We start from the raw sequence: 22,087 nt of genomic DNA, 5'->3' as shown, positions 1-22,087 counted from the left end.
TATAACATACCTTTAGTCCAACGCTTTGTAGTAGTCCAGCCTCGCCAATCCGGATGAGCTCCTCCTTCTCTTCGAAACCTGAATTCACTAACAAGCAAAATATTACATAGCACCTGAATAACTCATAAAATAAAACATATTCATCATACAGACCAAGGAGTATATGAAACAAATCATGTATAACAATCTGTTGAGAAAAATGAGCTTAATTGTATTAAGTGGAAACAAAAGAAACCATTACAACCTGAGCCTTGGTGTTGTGCAGGTCCCTCCTAGGGTCCAGCAAGAGTTCTCCTTTACTTTGATCAGCTCACCCACTTCCAAATGAAGCTAAGAAAGGATGGGAATCTCTCCTCTCAAGCTCTATAAGGGAGTCCTAATTCCAGCAGCATCTACCCTTAGGAATGTTCAGCTTTCAACCTCCCCTCCCTCTGGCCCAATGCCTGTATTTATAGTGCTTTAGAGGAAGTTAATCAGGTCCACCATCAATGGGATAAGCCCCTCTTTGAATGGGATAGCTCCCCTCTTGATGGGATAAGTTCCTCTTTCATAAGGATACATGAACCATCTGGAGGCGCTCAATACACGTCAAACAAACTTCTAGAATGCTCTAGAATCGACCACAAGTAACTTTTTTGAAGTAAAACTCGCGCCTTTTGACCTTTACAGGGGTACACACCCACCCCTTTCCAGACAGAGCATACAAGTACGCATGGAATGTGAACTTGAGGTGCGTACACGCAGGTAAGGCTAAGAGAAACTGCATACCTAGAGTTATATAGATTTTTAAAGACTTTCTCTCTTTCTTGGAGTTTGACATGAAGAGCAGAGGTATGAGACTTGCCAAGGAGGATAGTATGACAGTTGATGGAGCCATACTAACTACAAATAGTCATGGTGACAAATTTTAGTGTAATAGCTGCTACCGTTTCTTTCACTATGGTCTTGTGCTGCTCTCTGATCTCTAGTGAAGTCGAAGGCTGGGCCTTCAACTGCAATGCTGCAAATTTGAGGTTGAGCTCTAGCTAAACCTTTGCCAATTCAGTTCGTGCATCGTGCACTCTAGCAATGAGCTTGTGAACATCTACAACCTTAGCCTCAGGAATGCTTAGCTCCAGGACAGTCCTGCATGCCTCAACCATGACTGTGGAAATGCGCTAGTTATTATCTGTAATGTCTTTTACAAGGTCAAGGGTGGATTCTATATGCACAATTAGTTGGGCGTTGTTGACCTTTTATTTGTTGATCACCTGCAATGCACACTGTTCACGGGCCCGAACTTCCATGATCACACCATCTTGCAAAACGTGAAGCACCTCATTGGGAAGTGCAGCCAGGTTAAGTCCAACTCTCTTGAGGGCAATAATAGTGGGTTTGTTAGCTTCAATCTCTATTGTCAATGCTCCATCCGACAACACTATTTCTTGGGGATCCCTTGCACGCACCATCCCTGTAGCTTCTGAGGTGTCAGGCACCAAGCTGGTTGACACGATGATGGTTTGTATCTATGACGTGTGGATCTACAGCTCATGTAGATTGTCTGTGTAGAACCCAATGCCCGTTCTTGTTAATGCTCGAATTGTTGCAGCAGTTTTGTGGTGGCATCCCGTAATGTATCAACTATGTCATTTAAGTCCCCCTCTGTTAGGGTGATCGGGTCTAGAGACATCTTCCTAGCCTTGAAATTCTTCTGCAGCCCTACTTTCTCTAGGTCTCTGGTGCGCTTGGTGTGGAATAGAGTCGTCTCAAGGTCCGCTCCTCCTTTCTCTGTTTGATCATCTTCTTAATCACTCTTTGGGGAAGGTGACTTATGACTCTAGTTAGAGCCACACTCCTTTGCGCCTGCCTGTCCACCCGGCTGTTGTGCGGCAAAGCGCTCTGCCTTGTCCTTTTCATCAGCCTCCTTTTTCCTCCTCATGGCCAAATATTCCATCTTCAACTTTGCTTCTTCCTTCTTTCGCTTCGAGGCGGTCTTGATAGGTCTCACTATTGAGTTCATGGCGTTGCGCCAATCTGTCGGCCAACAATCAAGAACTGCTACAATTGCACCATCTGTGGCCAAGTATGGCAAGCCATGCTACTTCTCCTTAGGGTCCTTCCACGCCTATATTGAGACATGGTGGAAGTCAACCTTGAATTCCACGTACTCCTACAACTTCTCAAAATTTGTAGGTGTTAGTGGTGGCTTGTGGTTGATGGCCATATGGATGCTCATTTCCATCAAGATCCAGAAGATCTTGTTGTCCTTTATCTATTGAGGATCGTTCGTCGTCCACAGGGAAGCGAACTTCGCAGCCTCTGGTAGGTCTCGCATGACTAGACGAAACTGGCTATCTTAAGGTAGCTCCCATGCAACCAGCGGACAACAATAGCAATGCACAGTGGAAAGACTTACTATGATCTTGTGCCTCACATTAGTTCATGAGGATCTTACCATAGAGGTAGTGTGCTCAATTAAATTGAACTCCCTCTACACACTTGGCTACCAAAGCTATCACTGGTGTTAACACTTCATCTGTGTGACACTTCCGCATGACCTTCCCTGCCAATATTTGCATCACCACTTTGACCGCGGGGTCAGAGATACTCGAAATGGTGTAGCCACATAGCTTCTTTACGAGCTTGAATTTTTCCTTCATCGCCTCGACAAATGCATGCTCGCCGACCTTTCTGCTAAATGCCATGGCCAGATTTTCTCCTGTGTACGACATCCACGTGATCCTATGGATCAGCATGTCAGTGATGGGTATCGGCTCCTCTAGCCACAGACACCCATCGTGCACCAAGCACATCAGCTGCTTGATCACTACCATCATGATAGGTGTGCGGTTGTAATGCAGCACCCATAGCAGGTTTAGCAGGCTTGCCTTGTCCATGCCTTTCAACCACTTCCTCAGCTCCAAAGTGGTCACTCTAGTATTTTTGAGGAAGACACAGTGGATAAGTTGGTTTGTCGCTAAATGAGGGAATTGCTCCGTGTCAGCTAAGTCCTATGTAGGTTTTAACCCCATACAGAAATTACCTACATACGAATTCTAAAACACAGAAAATAAACAGTGCGAGAGCATAACACATAAAATACATATACACAGAGATTTTTCGGTGGATCCCAAAACTGGGACTACCAGCTTGATTTTTCATTATATTCCTTTCAATGTTACGAGTACCCCTCAAAACCCTTGTTAACTACGTGGAAAGAATATAACACAACCCAACATTCTCCCACTTGTTGTTTTCTTTCCATAGGGGGCCACAAGAGAGCTTAGTCATTTTTCCAGCCCTGAAACGCCCATTGTCTCTCTACACCAAGAGAACTTCTCAGAGCTCACAAATTTTGTCATTGCATCTGCATTATTCTTCAAAGTGTCCACCTTTACCAACAACACCTTTTTGTCTTCTATCATATCCCTCACAAAGTGATACTGAACATCAATGTGCTTTGTCTTTGAATGATATGCAAGGTTCTTTGCCAAGAAAATTGTACTTTGGTTGTTACAATCTATCCTTATAGCTTCCTGTACTAACCCCATACTTGAACACAATCTCTGCAACTAAACTGCTTCCTTAATTTCTTGAGTGGTTGCTATGTATTCTGCCCCTGTAGTTGATAGTGCCACTACAGATTGTTTCTTACTCATTCAACTGACTGCACCTCCAAATAGGTTAAACACGTACCCACTTGTAGATCTTCTTTAATCCAGATCTCTAGCCCAGTCTGCATCAACAAAGCCACGAATATCCAACACTCTGTCCAATCCTAGTCTTCCTTGGTAGCACAGACCATAATCACTAGTGCCACGCAAATACCTGAAAACCCGCTTCACTACTGTCTAATGCCCCTTTCCTGGTTTTGACATAAACCTACTCAATACCCCCACTGCATGTGCAATGTCTGGTCTAGTACAGACCATTGCATACATCAGGCTACCGATTGCACTTGCATATGGAACATGGGACATGTCCTCTTCCTCTTCTTGTGTCTTGGGACACTGTTTAGCAGATAACCTCACACCTACAGGAATAGGAACCTTCACCCGTTTACTATCCTGCATATTAAACCTCTGTAATATTGTCTCGACATACTTCCTCTGGTTTAACTAGAGATTCCTCTTTGCCCGATCTCTTTTAATTTCCATGCCCAAAATATAGTTTGCAGCACCAAGATCTTTCATGTTGAATTTGGAGGACAATTGGGTCTTCAAATCCTACATAATTTCTTTGTCATTTCCAACCAACAACATATCATCCACATACAAGACCAAATAAATAACACGGTCACCAATTAATTTAAAATACACATAGTGATCTGCTTTGCTTCTGGTGAAGCCAAGTGTTATAGAAATTTTTGGGCACTGCAACCCCAATCATAAATGTCCATAAACCAAGGGCTCTTAAGTCCCTAAAAGTGTTGTTCCAACCTCTAAAATAACAAGGTCAACTGATTACATATTCTCCCAGAAGTTCTCCATGAAAAATTGCTCAAAACTGGTCAACACTGGACCATCTCACCTGCTCCATGGACAAAGTGCACTGCATCCCACCTAAATACACATAGGAGGTGCGATGCATCTTGAAAAGCCCTTCTATGGGGTGCGATGGGCGAGAGTGGACGAATGGCATGGCCAATCTGCAAGGTGGAGGATCATGGAATCTTCTAGAAACTTCTCCTGTGACACTTGTCTCTCTGCATTCACCCAGGGATGAGTAAGAGATCATCAATCTCCAAGTGGAATCAAGGACTATCAGAGAGAGGACACTAATCAAATCTCAAAAGCTGACTCACCCCCCTTGCAAACATCTTTATATGGATCCCTCATCCGCGAGATCCAGAGACCAGAATTTTGTATCTTGTAAGGAAGTGTTGCTGGTTTCTTGGTGCAATATCATAGTGTTGGGTGATCTAAGCTTTTCATGAGGTGAAGAAGGGCTTTCTTGCTGAGAGGATGATGCTGGGTCAGAATAATTGGTTGTAATCCTCTTTGCTCTTTCTTGATGATCAATAAAGCTATTCAAGTTTTCCTCCACATTCTTGTATGATTGATGTTATATGCATTTGTGTGGTCAATATATATATGGTCCTATATTGTTTATGATAATAGATCTATGTTCTTGGATAGTGTTATGTTGCTTTGAGTCTACAGGTGCTCTTTGAAGCTGGGTAGACGAGGAAGCGAGTGGAAAAGATCTATCAGAAGGGAGAGGAATCGAGCGAGGAACCAAGTGCAAGACAGAGGTTGGTCTCCTTATTCCCCTCTTATCTATTTCTCATAAAGGAAAGCGAAAGTAGTTTTAGTTTGTTTGTTTCTAAGGTAGCTACCAGCCTTAGTGGGACTAGCAGCTCTGCATAGACACTAGTTTTCCCGATAACACCAAGTCCCCGTATAAATGTATCAAATTTCTGATACCACATCCTTGGTGACTGTTTTAACCCATACAGATACTTCTTTAACTTGCATACCAGTTCTTTCTTACTCTTCACTGGAAAGCCTTCAGGTTGCTTCATGTAGATCTCCTCTTCCAGATCCTCGTGAAGAAATGTTGTCTTCACATCCATCTGTTTTACCTCAAAATCAAGAGCAACAACAACATATAAAAGTAATCTAATAGAAGTGACCTTGGCAACAAGAGAAAAAATATCACCAAAATCAATTTCCGGCACCCGGGAATAATCTTTTGCTTCCAAACGAGCTTTGTATTTCTCCACTTTTCCTTTTGCATTTGTCTTCTTTTTGAACACCTATTTGTTGCCAATGGGTTTCCTTCTAGCCATAAACTCCACCAGATCCCAAGCCTAATTTCTATGCAAAGATGCCATTTCATCAACCATGGCCTCTTTCCAGAGTTTTCCATCCTCTGAATCCACTGCTTACTTCACAATTCTGGGATCATCATTAGTAACAGACAAAGAAAAATTTGAATAGAAAGCAGATGGACTATACCTTTCTGGAAGCCTTCTTTCTCGAACTGATCTTCTCACAACTGGAGTTTGTGGCTCTTCATATTCTGATTCGTCCTCTGTTGTAGAGTCTGATTCTTCCTCCTTTCGCTCAAACTCTATCTTCTCAGGTTCCTTTCGTTGGACTTCATGTTTAATAACATCTTTTACCTCTCTGAACACCACATCTCGGTTGTACACAACCTTCCGTTTGACTGGGTTCCAAAGCTTATAACCCTTTAAACCATCCTTATACCCAATAAAGATGCACTTTTCAGATTTAATATCCAACTTGGTTCATTTCTCCTTTGGAACATGTACATATGCATCACATCCAAATACCCTCAGATGTGAAAGAGAGGGTTTCTTACCAGTCCATACCTCTTGTGGAGTCTTATCCTCCAACACTGATGAAGGTGACCTATTGACCAGGTAACATGCAGTATCCACCAACTCTGCCTAGAATTCCTATCCTAACCTGACACCACTAAGCATGATTCTTGCCCTTTCCATCAATGTCTTATTCATTCTTTCTGCAACTCCATTTTGCTTAGGTGTATATGGAGTAGTCTTCTGCCATGCTATACCACACTTATTGAAGAATTCTTCAAATTCCTTACTGTAAAACTCTCCACCATTATCTGTCCTGAGCACCTTTATCTTCTTCTTTGTCTAGTTTTCCACTAGAGCCTTAAATTCTTTAAACCTGTCAAAGACTTCAAATTTCTTCTTAAGGAAATATATCCATGTATTCCTTGAGAAGTCATCTATAAATGATACATAGCACACAGAATTACCCAGTGATGGAACCTTCACAGGTCCAAACACATCACTGTGCATAAGCTCTAATATGTGTTTCACCCTCTTACCACCAGAGGGTAAACTCACCCGATTCTGCTTCCCGTATACACAATTTTCACAGAAATCAAAATCCAGAGAGTTATTACTCATACCTTCTACCATACCTTTACCATGAAGTATTCAAAGGCCCTTCTCTCCAATATGTCCAAGCCTTTGATGCCACAACATGGTCTTTTCTCTAGAGACCACAAGGTTTTCTGCTCCACTTTCAGGAACCATAGAACTGTTGCAACCATCAACAACCCTGCTACCTAGAAACTTGTACAGAGTTCCAATACGAACTCCTCGCATCAATACCAGTGCTCCCCGAACCATCTTGTAGGTATCCTTCTCGAACACTGTTTTTACACCTACATCATCTAGCTTGCTTACAAAAATTAGATTTCTGGGTAATGCAGGAATATGTAGAACACCTTGAAGTGTTCTAACTCTTCCACCTTGCAACTTCAACTTTACCTTTCTGCAACCAACAATTTTAGCCTTCCTTTCATCCCCCAAGAAGACATCACCACCATCATATTTCTCATACTCGCATAACCACTCTCTATGGGGAGTGAAGTGAAAGGATGCACCTGAGTCAATCCACCATGCCTCATGATCTACATGTGTTCTTGAAGAAGCCAAGTACACATCCCCACCTTCATTTGAGGTGGTTTTCACCTCTGCAGAAGGAGCCTCATCAGATCCCTTTCCTTTGTCAGGAGCTTTAGATTTACAGTCCCTTTTGAAGCAGACTTCCTTTCCGCATTTCTAGCACACCACCTTTACAGGTTTTCCTAGAGATTTAGATCTCCCTCTAGATTTAGATCTCCCACTCGATGACTTATTTTTGTTTTTGTTCTGGCTCTCCATATTTTGCTGTCTCATCTCCTCTATCAACAAGGCTGAGACTATTTCATGAAACTGCAAGGTAGTTGCATTGCTAACTATTGCAATAACTAGACTATCCCACGAATCTGGTAGAGAACACAACAAACTGATGCACTTATCTTCACCTGAAATTTTAATATCAACAGATGCTAACTGACTTACCACAGTATTAAATGCATTCAAATTCTCTGTCACCAGGTCTCCATCTTTCATCCTCAGGTTATACAAATTTTTCCACAGGAACAGTTTATTCACTAGAGACTTAGATTGGTACAAAGTCCCTAACTTGTCCCATAAAGCCTTCACCGTAGCTTCCCCTGATACATTCAACAATACTAAATTTGAGACACACAATCGTATTATGCTCTTTGCCTTCCAATCCAACTTTTTCCATTCTTCATCGGACACTCTCATTGGTTTAGTACACGGATCTACTATGATCCACTGATCTTTATCCACCAACAGATCCTCCATCTTGAGTTTCCACAACTCAAAAATCTGACCATTAAATTTCTCGATCTCTATCTTTCCACTGCTCGCCATATTCTTTCACCACCAGAATCTATCTCGTAGATCTCCCACTGAATAGGGTCTACCATAGGCTCGAGCGAAACCCCTAAGCAACAAAGGCATCCCCTTGAAGCCAAAATTGCTCTAATACCAAATGTAGGTTTTAATCCCGTACAGAAATTACTTGCATATGAATTCTAAAACACAAAAAATAAACAATGCGAGAGCATAACACATAAAACACGTATACAAAGATATTTCCCCTGGATCCGAAAACCGGGACTACTAGTTTGATTTTTCATTATTATTCCTTTCAATGTTACAATACGTATTTATACATGTCGAATCATCCAATACCATGGACTGAAAACTATCACGTCCAATACCATGGACCGAAAACCATCGCGTCCAAGAAACATGTGTGAAAATCATGCACAAAACCATAGGTGGGTCCACCCAACCTAACATAGGATCCAAAACCAAAATTTTCTGGGGCGCTGCCCTGGACCCCATAAAGTGGGGTTACGGGTACCCCTCAAACCCCTTGTTAACTACGTGGAAAGAATATAACATAACCCAACATCCTATTTCTCCAACTTCAAAAGGGGGACATGCCCCAAGCGCAGTCCCTCATGGACAATTTGGTTCGGCAAGAGGGGTGTGTGCAGGGTGACCTTACTCTCATCAATATCTTTGGGCACCTTCGTCTTGCCCTTGCATGGAGGAATGTATTCAGGCAGCTTAGAGATGGGGTCTGACCCCTCAATTTCAACATCCTTCATTTCCATTGCAATATCCTCATCATCCATGGGGATATCTTCGACCTCTTCTTCTGGCTCTAGGTCAATCATTTTGGCATTTTCTTGCGTGGTGGGTTTTCCTAGATGTGGGTGCTTCCTAGGTGATGCATGCACTGGCGGCTGCATTTTCTACTTGTCCTTCTTCAATTTTGGACCCTCCTGAGTTGGTGTAGGCCTTGGCCTAGGTCTCTTGGGGGATTTAGGCACTTATGTTGGTACTTCTGCAGACACAACTAACGAGGCAACTCCCTGTGCTGCTATAGCTACCTCTAGAAAAACTCCCTCAATTGTCACTACTTCAGTGATCATAGCTTCTGTAGGTGTCGACATGATGCTATGAAAAAAATCTTGTGTGTCCTTTGGCAACATCTCAAATATTGAACTTGCTATCAAAACTTCAAAGTTTTCATGGTTCATGTGCGCCTGAGAGCTCAACATCTGAGTTCTCAAAATGCCAAGTGTTTTCTACCGGGAAACTCTATATAATTTATATTCATTTTCAAATTCAAATCTGATCCTTCCCCCCAAAATCAGTTCGTTAATGTGAGATTGGCGGTAGATTTTCAAAGATTTGGTCCATAAATTCCGACTTAAACTCCCCCTGCTCCATTTGGCCATTTTTTCATCGTCAAATCATGAATAGTGACTTTAATGGTCACTTTCTAGCTATCCTACGTTGTTTTTCCTTTGGTAGTGCAGCTTCCTTTGTGCTTCTGCGGGCTCTGTGACATTTCTTCATTCCGCATGGTTCCCCAATCGCGCAGCTCTCCGACCTGGGCAATGTAGTTTATAGTCCTGCACTTCCTTTCATCTCCCCAGAGCGCTAAGACTATGCTTCCCTCATATAGTCACCTAGATGGATCCCTAGTGTATGAATTCAATAGGTTTCCATTAACCTTCCCTGGGAAAGGTTCTCCATTAAATTTGACCAGCCGAACTGTTCCACCATCGGTAATCTCCTTGATGAAATATGGCCCTAGCCAGTGCATCCTAAATTTCCCTAGAAATTTATCAAATTTATTGTCATATAACAAGACTAGATCATTTACCTTGAAGGTGCGCAGTTTGATGTGTCGATCATGCCATGCCTTTTCGCGCTCCTTTTGAACTTGTTGATGAAATCCAACTAGAAATCGGTCCTCCTCAAGCTCCACTAGCTGCACGAGCCTCTCTTCTAGGGCTCCACGATCTTATATTCCCATGAGTGCCATTCTCCACATACTAGGTACAATGTATTCCATTGGAATCATAGCTTCTATGCCATACACGAATCTGAAAGGTGTTTGTCCAGTTAGCTTCTTTCAAGTTGTTCTATAGGCCCATAGCACCACGGGTATGTGCACATCCCAATAATTTCTTTAAGCATTGGAGATCTTCGCCAATGTTCTCTCCAGTATCTTATTGAATTCTTCCACCATCCCGTTAGCCTGTGGATGATAAGGGGTACGTTTTTGGTGATACACCTGGAATTCTTTTGTCAACATGCTGATTGTTGCATTAAGAAAGTGTGTACCATGATTTCTCATTAAGATCTTTGGACAACCAAATATTGTCAACACATATTCAAAAATAAACTTTTCTACTTTCGCGATTGTATAGTCCTTCATAGGCTATGTCTCCACCCATCTGGTCAAATACTTAGTTGCGGTGATGATGTACCACACACTCGTCATCTTTCTTGGTAGTTGAATTGGTCCCACAAATTTGATTGCCCATCTTTCAAATGGTTATAATGCCATCTGCGGCATCGGAGGCATCTCATCCCTCTACTACAACCTACCAGTCCTTTGACATTCATCACATGCCCTACAATATGCTTTCAAATCCTTATGCATGGTTGGTCACCACAACCCTGCACATAGAATTTACTGCGTTGTCGCTTTCCCTGCATAATGTCCTCCTGCGGTTCCTCCATGAGCCTCAACGAGGATGCTGCTTCATTCAAGGTCAGGCACATAATGTCACAATATTTTGTCTGACCCTATTTTGTACAAGTACCCTGCAATGATAGAAAAGGCTGCCATGCGCACTACCAGTTCATTTTTCTGTTGACTCGTATAACCTTTCGGAGTCATTCCTGTCATTAGGAAGCAGATAATATCTTCAAAGTGATTGTCTATGATGCGCACCATAAAGAGCTATGTGAGGTAGCCATTCCTCTAGATTATTAGGCTTCTCTCCAATTTCAATGTGCGACATATGATCTAGTCCTGCATTCAACCGTCCAAGTTTCACAATGACTTCAAAATCATACTCCAGGAACAACAACAACCATCTACAAATCTTCCCCCCCAACACAGGATTATTAACTAGGTACCTCAATGCAGAATGATGCGTATACATCTTAAAATATCTGCCCAAAAAATAGTGTCTAAACTTCTGGAGCGCGTACACCATAGCTAATCCTTCGCGCTTTATCGTGGAATAATTTTTCTTTGCTTTAGACTATTTCCTACTTGAGGACGCTATAGGATGATTCAGTTCTCCCTCACTAGCCTATGTCAATACTGCTCCTAACACAACACATGATGTGTCCATGTGCACATGAAATTTCTTCTTCCAGTCTGAGAAGACTAGGATCGGCATAGTGACCATTTTCTCTTTCAACACATCCAAGCTCTTCTGAAATTCATCATTCCAACAGAACGCAACATCCTTTTTCAAAAATTTCTCCATAGGCGTGGTGATCTGGGCATAGCTCTTGTTGGCCAGATAAATCGATCTTGCGGACAAGGTCGATCTCCCTAGTATCAGAAGATAGTCTAGCAACAAACGAACAAACAAACCTATCTTTCTCTAGACATATGCAATTTATAAGTAAGTACTACAAAGGTGTTAATATCCTACCTTAGATCCAATGCTTGTTTGTAGTAGTCATCACCTGGTCATTCGAAAGAGTTACCTTTGAGGACCTGCAATCACAAACAAGCAAACATTAAATAGCACCTGCATAGCAAATATCATAAATCATGTCTATTATGGTGATCAAGGAATCCATAAAATAAACCATCAATTAATAGCTTATTGAGAAAAACAAATATATTTGTGTTAACTTTGAATAGTAGAAGAACCTTACAACCTTTTCAGCCTTGATGTTGAACAAGCTCTTCCTGGGGTTTGAAACAAGAATTTTCTTTACATTGACAAGCCTTGCACTCTTCCAAATGAGATCTTAGATGTATGTAATCTCTCCTCATAAAAACTCAACTAAAGAATACTAAGTTCCAACAGCATTTCACCTCTAAAATATTCAGCTTCTAACCTCCTTAGTAACCAGCCCAATGTTTCTTTTTATATTGTAGAGGAGGAGGTTACAGGTCCACCTATGAAGGGACATAATCCTCCTTCAAAGGGATAAGCTCCTCACATCAAGGGGTTAGCTCCTTAAGATATGGAATACATGAACCTTATAAAAGCGAACCTGACACCTCAAGATTCCTTCTAGAAGCTTCTAGAAATGACTAAAAGTGAGGTTTTCAGAGTATACTCAAGCCTTTTTAACTTTTACAAGGGTCCACACCTTTAACACAGAGACAGTGCAGTCAGGTGCGCAGGAGACATGACCATTAGGTGCGGGACCGTAGGTAAGACAAACAGAAAGTGTGAACAAGAGTTTTAAAGACTTTTGAGGGATTTTCTCTTATTTTCTAGGATTGATATGAGGAAGTGATGTTTCAGACTTATAGAGGGGGAAAGTATGAGTGGTAATGAACTCACACAGATAGCAGAATGTCAAGGTGACAATTTTTAGTGCAACAGATTTCCCCCTAAAGTGTGAAGTCTATAATAGATGAAGATAGAGTCTGTCTTTTATGAAGAGTGAAGTACTTTATCATTTCAAGGATCATCTTATGGACACCCCAATCAGAACCTGTAAAAACATTCAATGCAAAATATATATATGTAGACATATCATCACTGAGGTAGGCATTCCCATACTCAGATCAAAACTGACTAGAAAACTGATTGAACTGTTCTAATACGGGAATGATTTTGTAATACATCAAGAGTATAGACATGTGTAGACACAGTATGGACGCAACCATCTGTTTATGAATTGTCCACTGTATAATGAATAACAAAATTCCTCGTAGCCTGGATGGTAGAAACTAGATCCAGGGTCTTGATTTCTGCTTCCCGAACTAGTACGATTCTATCGATGTGAATGAATGTGTCAAAGTCGAACATGGTAGAAACCACTTGATTACCAGTCAATAATGTGGACTGTTAACAAGTGTGAGAGAAACCACCAGTAATGTCAATGGCTCTCAAAGTACCCAGTTCAATCCATGAAATGTGAACAAATGAGTTGAAGTCGAACATGTCATAGAATCATTCGATCGAAGGTCAATGATGCAACCTATCGTCGAAGGTGAGAAAACTGCCATTAGGGCATGCAGCTTTCAAGGTACTGACGATCTCTAGATCATCTTCCTAAATAATGAGCTGAAGCCTATGGAAAGTGATTTGTCGTAGGCAAGCCCACAACACGAAATCATAGATCAAGTTTTGAAGAAATATATTGGCAAGGACTGACTCAGGGATGGTCAAAATGGATGACATATATCTCGCAGATGAATGGTTTGTTTGAACTATTCTCTTGAAAACATAACGACACTGCAGATGGTTTGGTGACAATTGACCCAAAGCTAATACCTAAAAACTGGCTGAAGACTTTCAATATGGTTTGATTAACTGTTAGGCAAAGGATTTTCCCAACCCAGGTAAACAAAAAGTGTCGTGTTCAAGAGTGGTTAATGATTTTTCTAAAAAACGAAGTGTAAAAAATAGGTTCATTTTTCTCTTTTTCCCCCACCATTTCTGGAAAGTACCTCTTTATTTTTGACAAGCTTGAGGAGGATAACATTTGCTTGTTTATAAGCTCATCCTTTGGATGAGTCCAACTTAGTTTAAAATTCGAACCCTGAGAAGGAGTGGTTTGTTCCTGTTTAAAATTGAATAGGTCCTTTACTGTTAAATTTTAATGAGTTCAGTATAGGAAAAACTCGGTGTTTTTCAATTTTAGGTAGTCAGAAGAAAAACTTAAGAAAGCTCCATGGGGGTACTTTTTCGTAAAATAATCCCTTAGGTTAGAAAAAGGATAAAATAATACAGGAGGGATGACATTTCCAATACTTTAACGAGCTGAAAAAGACAAGCACTCGACAATCTTTTCATATTTAACGAGTCTAAAAAGGGTTTAAAGAGGACTCTATTGACTGTAATTAGTTAACGTATACCTTTTTTGTAAATAGTCCATTTCAGTCCGTAAAAGGGGTAAACTTATACTGAGGGGACAATTATTCATTTATTTTAATGAGTTTGAACAATCAAGTGCTCGGCAATCTTTTCAATTTTCGAGAATCTAAAAAGAGCTTAAAGAGGACTCCAATGTTTTGCTTTTTTGTAAATTTTTGAAAGAGTCCGAAAAAGTGATAAAAGTTTGCTCTTTGTTGAAAAATGATCAATTTTCCCGAAAAATCCAATACTTTGCACAAAAACTCAAAACATTACACATACCTGTTTAAGATAAATAAAAATGTTCTAAAAACTGCCTTTTTAAAGTGAAAAATAAATAAATTAGAAATTCATTTATTCGAAAAGACTTATAAAGAGGGCTTTTCTGAATTCATTTTTACCATTTGAGTTCAGAGTGAGAAGTGAGAGTTTTTGGGTAAGAAAGTTCCTGTGAAGATTCTGGAAAATCTGTCTGTCGGAATTGAAAACCATCAACTCCAGGTAATCCACGTCCTCCTTAACTTTCATTTTATCTGTTTACATTTCGTTTTTAGGCTTTAAATTTGATTTTTAAAGGAAAATTAGTTTTAAAAATTCGCTCGCAGGGGTCCACAAGTGCAACATGCGGCGCCTGCGGAGCCCTACTTTTTTCTATAAAGGAAAACGTCGTGGGTCCGCACCTATTGCTCACAAGCCATGCGGACCTATGCACTATTTGTAAGCAGCAGGTGCGGAACTCGTGCAATGAATTTTCAAACTTAAATTTCTTCCAAATTTGCCCAAAATTTTTCGAACTAGCTTGTTCTAACATGTCTTTTTATGCATTGTAGGACATTCAAAATGCTTATTTGGTGAGAATGTGAGCACAAGGATGTAGATTTTGCTACAATAAATCATATGCCCACATTGCAAGCATTGAGAGCATGTGGATTGCTTAAGTCCTGGGGCATACTGGCCATGAGGGCCCAAGTAGACCTCTTGCAATGGTTGGTGCACAGATGGAACACACAAGACCAGTGCTTCGTGATTGGTGGTCACCGGCTTGAAATCGAGCTCAAGAACATATACTTTTTGACTGGTTTGTCCAAGAGGGGTGAAGAATTATCTCTTTTCGGGACTAGGCCAGGTGGTCAGTTTGTCGCTAGTCTCAGATTGGAGTTTTGCGATGATCAATCAAGGGATAAACATATTGATATTAAAACTATCAGTTGTCCTGAACTTAAAGTTATTGCGTTCACTGTTACCAGGCTATGCGGGAGTGCAGCATTGCATGTGGCTACTAGATCGTAGATGCAGATGATTGTAGATTGTTTCCGAGGCACCATATTCAACTGGTGCAAGGCTGTGTTGGCAAATGTGAAAGGCCAACTAACCAGAGCAAAGAATGGACAACTGAAGAACTTTGGATATGGATTTATCATAGTCAGCTTTCCTCTAGATAGGATCCCCATGTTAGCCCCGCAACATATTCCTATTGATGTTGGTCTTCCTCGAGAGCCTAGAATGGTTCATTGGGTTTCTTTGATGGCTTGTCACCCTGAGGAGGGCACAGAGGTTGTTCGATTTCCGCCTAAATATTTTCGTTGGTTGAAAAACCAACATTTTGTGATTCAAGACTTTCCATACGCGAGGATGGATTACCGCGGTGACCTAGACTTGATTCTTCCACCAAGAGAGCAATGGGATGATTCAGGTAAAAACCATTTTCAACACTTTCTAAGTTTTAATTTTTTTTATATTTTAAATCGTCCAAAATTGACAAGAAAAAGTTTAAATGCAGATGTGTATCCACGACAACTAGTAGCTCTCCAGTTACGAGAAGAGACAACTACCTGCAGCAGCACCAGCCTCACAGGACCAATTAGCAGAGATTCTAACAGACTTGGAGCATCATCTAGAGCGCTTGACACTAGATATTCCAAAGACTGATATGGATGATATTCCACTTAGGTTATAGAGATATGTGATTGGGGTCCCAGGACCTTTTAGGAGGTTCCTTTGTGGGGTGGCCTGAGCAGTGGTTTCTTGTTGTGATCATTTCCAGGGATAGGATGATCGATTTTGTAGACTCATGACATTTTTGAGTTTTTGTATTATCATTTTTTCCAATCATAAGGTGTTTTTCAACCTATGATCGAAGACAATGTATATTTTGAAACACAATTCTATGCTATGATATATCATTATTACTGACTATCTCATGTAACATGTTATCGAATGTTATCAAATTTACTGTTTTGATTATTGTGAATGTCTATTTATCATACTAGAAGCAATTGCATCTACTAATGTATTTAAATGTCTTAGAATATGCTGATATTCAATGTAATCAAATTCATGTTCCAAGAGATGAACTCTCAAAAATAACCTTAATAACATTGGATTTCTAATGGCATAAACCCTATTAAGTTGTAATACAATGAGTTCAGAATCCAGCCTAACAATCAAACTCCAAATCCCAAATGAGATGGATTCAGATAATAACTCAATCACTGCACTATACTCTACAATGTTATTTGTTGTTTGACTAAGGCTTACCCCATGCATAGACACTAACTCGTCAGAGGGTGAATAGATAACCCAAGTTGTGAAAGAAATGTTTTGTGTACTATGACAAGCACCATCAGCAAAACCAATGTATGTTTGAAGAGACGTCGACATCTGCAATATCAAGAGTAAAATCAAGATAAGCAAGAATAATGATAAGAACACTCTCTAAACTAGGCACACGTTTCTAATCTAAAACACACCAACTGTAAAGAAACTAATCTAACAAAAAATCTCCACACAGAATTTAAGCATAAAGTCTCTTCAGATAAAGCCCATTTTTGGGTTTACCCAAAGATACACTGCCAAAATCTATCAATTCATAAGCCCCTTTTACCAGCTTTCACTTAATAATGTAAGGACCATGCCACATAGGTACAAATTTTCCAGCCCCTAGCTTATCGTTTGCTTTATCATATAGTAAAACTAGGTCTCCTTCTGAAAAATTACGAGGTGTAACATTTCTATCGTACTGAGCTTTCACTCATTTCGCATGAGTCTCATTTACTATTGCAGTAGTGCATTGATTCTCATCTAGCTCAGCTAAGTACAAAAAACATTTCTCTTCTTCAGAAGTAGCTGGGAGTAATTCTATGGCTAATTGTAATGACGAAATTTCGCATTCAATAGGTAACACTACTTCCAAACCGTAGACCAGTTGAAAAGGAGTGAAACCAGTCGATGTTTTCACTGAGGTCCGATATGCCCAAAGTGTTGAAAATAGCATGGTATGCCAATTCGAGTTATGAATACCAATGATTCGTTTGATCATAGTGACTAAGACTTTATTGATAGCTTCAACCAGACCATTAGCCTACGGGTAATACGGAGTAGAACTATTGTGGCACAGGCCAAGTTGAGCTGTCAATTTAGTCATCATGATGTTTCGAAGTGACTTCCATGATCAGTAATAATAGCTTGAGGAACACTGAATCTAGCAATTATATGATTGAATACGAAAGTTGAAGCAGTCTTGCCATCTACTGAAAATGTAGGCATCACTTCGGCCAGCTTAGTAAAATAATCTAATGCTAGGTTAATATATGCATTCCCCTCGGTCGAGTGAGGGTTACATGTAATAAAGTCAATACCCCACTTTGCGAAAGGACCGACAACAATTATAGGGTGAAGAGGAGCAGTTGAACAGGAATAAGAAAACGACTGTACAACCTGATATGCAACTACAAAGGGACTCAAAGGCATCGCGCCATCAAATGAATCCACCTCAAAATTGGAAGTTACGATCCAAGGATCATCAAAAGTAACAGTATTCAATGAAATCATATGAATATTTGAAATAGAAGGCGATACGTTAGGAGGAGGGAAGGAAAAAGTTCCTAGTAAAACAAAATATTTAATCAAACCTATGCCAACATCCTTGTAAGGGATAGTCATTTTACTGATGTGTTGAATACTATCCGTAGAGGCTAGTTCGGATGAGAAATAAGTCAGCTAGTCTATCATAACGATCTCTTCAATATGAAGAAACTCAATAAGCCGAAAAACCAATGAAACAATAGCAGTCATAGCATAAGACCAACTGCAACCCAGGAGAAGGTTGTAATCTAGAGGGGCATCAACCACTTCCACATCTAGATCTATGGTTTTGTCTTCGACCCCTATAGGTAAATCCTGCAAAATAACAAAAGGATGGAACCCTCGGCCATCAAAAACCTTTAGAATTGTCAAGGACTCATTGAGTGTGGGAGAACCAAGTGATTTCCAACACTGGATCGACATAATACATGTAGAATCCCTTTCATCAATCATAGTCCGAAAGCAAGGTCTATTTTTTACTAAAGCTGGAATCTGGAAAGCCATTTGATGAGGGAGGCAGAGTCTACTATTCTCTAAATTGAAGATTATTAGGTTTGGATCCTGAATATCGACAACTCCTATAGCAGACAATAGTAATTTACGTTGTGCTGGGCATGATTGCAGCACTTCCAAAGCCGACATTGCTAAAGGGGAAATAGCTAAGTCTTCAACAATGTTGTAATTCTGAGCAGCTCTCGCATGTGGATTGAAAGCTGATTTCCGAAGTACACCTTTAGCAAGTGGTTTGATTACTAAGTCAGGGTTGGGTTTCTTGATCTGTAGGACCGGAACCAAGAGAAGGTGTAGTTGATGTGTTTGAATTAGAAGATTTTGCTTCTTTACCACCAACATGATTTTTACTACCATAATCTTGTGATCACATTGCAATCTTGACATGAGACATCATCATAATGGGTTCTTCTGAGACATTCGAGTAAGAACCAATCATATTACTATCTTGAGTAGGAAAAGGATCCTTCATGACAACAGGAGTTTGAGAACCTTTAATGAATTTCGAAACCTCAGCTTGATGTGGGCATTCTTTAGTAAAATGATCCTCGTCGCAAATGAAACAAGGATAGCGAGGTTTCCATTTTTTGTCAGTAGATTCATTTTTATCTATTTTATCTTTTGAATTTTGTTTTTTTTTCTTCTTCCCTTTCTTTTTACTACCAGATTTTGATTTGGTTGTGGATGATTCTATAACATGGATGTCGGCAGAAATTTCAGTGAAATAATATCCTATTGGGGAATCAAGTAAAGTTATTATAGGAGAAGATTTATTTGAATATTTCTTCTTACTTTTAGTACTAACTGAACCAATCATACCATCTGCGGCATGAGACCCTGAAGGAGCTGCAATTATTTGACCATGTTTTGGAAGATCAGGGATTCTTTTATGTAAAGTACCTGACTACGTATAGATGAGGTCAAGGTACTGAGCCTAAGAAATGACTTTCTCTTTAGTAACAAGTTGTCCCTTAGCTACATTTTCAGTGATTTTGGGTAACAATGATTTAATGAACCATCTCGCTAAAATTTGATCTGGAATGAAAACTTTCACTAAATGCCTTCTACGTCACCATTCATGAATATGATCAAAAATATATGTGGACGTGGATTGTTTCAGTTATGTTAAAAGTTCCGCGCCATTTTTGTATCTGACAGGCAACTGAAAATGAGTTAAGAAAGCAGTGGCTAACTGCTAGAAATTATTAAAAGAGGCTCGCGGTAACTCAATGTACCATTTGGCAGCAAGACAAATGAGAGTTCGTTGAAAAAGACGCAATTGAATTGAATCATCAATGATTGAATTAGATGCACACCAGAGGTAATAAATCATAATGTTATTTGATGGATCCTCACCTGACTTAGCCTCGAATTTCAGGATATCACTAGGCAACTTACTAGGCATTGGTGGCCAATACGGAAGATAGTAAATCAGATCGTTCATAAGGCATGATAAATCAGGTAAATCTAAAGCTGCAATAAATGGTAATTGACGGTTAGGGTCGCGAAAACCTTGAGTAATGAGACCAGTTCTAGGAGGAGGATATCCAGGATAACCTGGAATTAGATTTGCATTAGGAATGTTATAACCTCCTGGAAAACCAGGATTAACTAGACCAAACTGGGGTTGTTAAGGCTATTGATAAGTATAGCTAGGGTACGGTTGATACTGATAAACTAGGTTTTGTATAGTAGGACCGAATTGATACTGTCCCTGGTACGGTTGATATGCGAATTGTGGTTGACTTGTGGCAATTGTAGCAATCGTACTAGCTTGTCCTGTAGGCATCTAGACCAAAGTCTGAACCGTAGGTCCTGACTGTGGCACAGAGACTTGAGGAATTTGTACTAATGCAGGGGTAGAAGAAACCGGAGCTGCAGATACTCCAGAAATAGGTGTTGTAGGTTGAACAGAAGTTCTAGTAGTTACAGCAGTTTGAGGCAGAGTACAAGATGAGCTAGGCCTAGGCTGCTGAACTATACCAGATGCAAGGATTTTAACAGTAGGTTGGACAGGTTGTTGGGTTGGACCAGAAACCAAAGGTTGTCCAGGTTGATTAAGTTACTTCACATTAGGTTGCAAAGTCTATTGAGTTTGAGATGGATCCCACACCATGTTCATTTCGGAGTATGGACCCATAAAAGGTTGTGCATATGGAAGAACATAACTTGGTTGAACGTAGGGCTGATAATTAAGCGGTACATTTTCAGCTCCTTGAAAAAATGATTGACCAGAAGGCGGTTGGAAACCTTGAGTTGGGTACTGACCTTGAGGTTGATAACCTTGAGGCACGTACTGAAACTGGGGTTGACCTTGGGGTATGTACTGTCCTGAAGGTTGAAAACCTTGAGGTAGACTTCCAGGAAGTAATTGACTACCTTGAGGTTGCCCCCTAGGCGATAACTGACTACCTTGGGGTTTCCCATCAAGCGGTAACTGACTACCTTGGGGTTAGCCCCCAGGTGGTAACTGACTATCTTGAGGTTGAGGATTTGGAGTACTACTAGACATCATAAGGATTTATTCTACGTTCAATGTTTGAGTTCCATTACTACCAGATGATAACGTTTCAGTTGGTTGAGGAGTTGCTCCTGAAAAGGTACCAGAGAGTGACTGGTACCCCGAAGGAACCAAAGGACCATCGAATAAAAATGTTTCCAGTGATTGGGAAAACATAGACGACTATCTTGACATGATCGATGAAGGATAATAACCTCTTGGTGTAGGATGGAAAGGAATTTGAGGTGGTGAAAATATAAGACCAGGGTTTTCTAAAAAAATTGGCAATGATAAATACCAAGCGTCACTCCTAAAAGGATTGTAGAATATTGATTCACGCTCCCTAAGATTTAAGATCGGTTTGTTTTTGGGAAGAGTTACGTCTTCGTCTGGAAACAAGTTCTTCAATAGAAATGAGGCCAGAAGGAAGATTTTGAGTAATGATATTTCTTACCCTAGGTGAACCAGGACCACTAGAAGTTGGAGAAGCAAATCCTAAAGCTGGTGTAATAGTAGGTTTAGTGTCAGGCTCAGAAATTTCAGGTTCTTCAGCTAATTCACTAGAAGGAGAAATACTACCAGTAACTTCGGAAATGAAATGGGCTCTTGAATATACTTTGTTGTTTGTATTTGGTAATCATTATGAACAGTTAAAGATGACTCTCCGGTTTCTGGTGATCCAACTCTACTGTCACTAGGTGATACGAGAGCTTGTAGCCCTTCAATCTAGCTTGGTGTATACTCAAGAGGTTTCCCCTGAAGTCTACGAGACTGTCTCGGTAATTCAGCCACGATTAAATATTAATTAATCATACGCAAACAAAGAAAATTTCAATAAAAACACCTAAAGTCTCTAAAGAAACAAACATCTGAATCACATGCCTAAAAATCTAAGAGTTCAAACCACAAACAAACATTAACTTCCCATACTAAAGACACTAGTTGGTGATGAAATCCAACTTAGTAGAAGTTTAATACATAAAGGGTGGTTGGAACAGT

At 40.2% G+C, this 22,087-nt stretch overlaps 1 protein-coding gene across 1 annotated transcript in view; it reads left to right on the top strand.

The window, feature by feature from the left end:
• Positions 1 to 1,997: 1,997 nt before the first annotated feature.
• Positions 1,998 to 22,087, top strand: part of LOC149146470 (uncharacterized) — a 30,998-nt gene continuing 10,908 nt past the window's right edge. Inside the window, exon 1 of the mRNA XM_089452775.1 lies at positions 1,998 to 2,062. Within this exon, the coding sequence (XP_089308901.1) occupies positions 1,998 to 2,062 (65 nt within the window). The remainder of the gene's footprint in view (positions 2,063 to 22,087) is intronic.

This window comes from Pinus tabuliformis, chromosome X (genome assembly GCF_031772625.1).
Source record: "Pinus tabuliformis cultivar Carrire ecotype Pingquan chromosome X, CPIR1, whole genome shotgun sequence".
Lineage (NCBI taxonomy): Eukaryota > Viridiplantae > Streptophyta > Pinopsida > Pinales > Pinaceae > Pinus > Pinus tabuliformis.
Note: the sequence above shows the minus strand (reverse complement) of the source record. Positions and strands in the feature narration are given on the sequence as shown.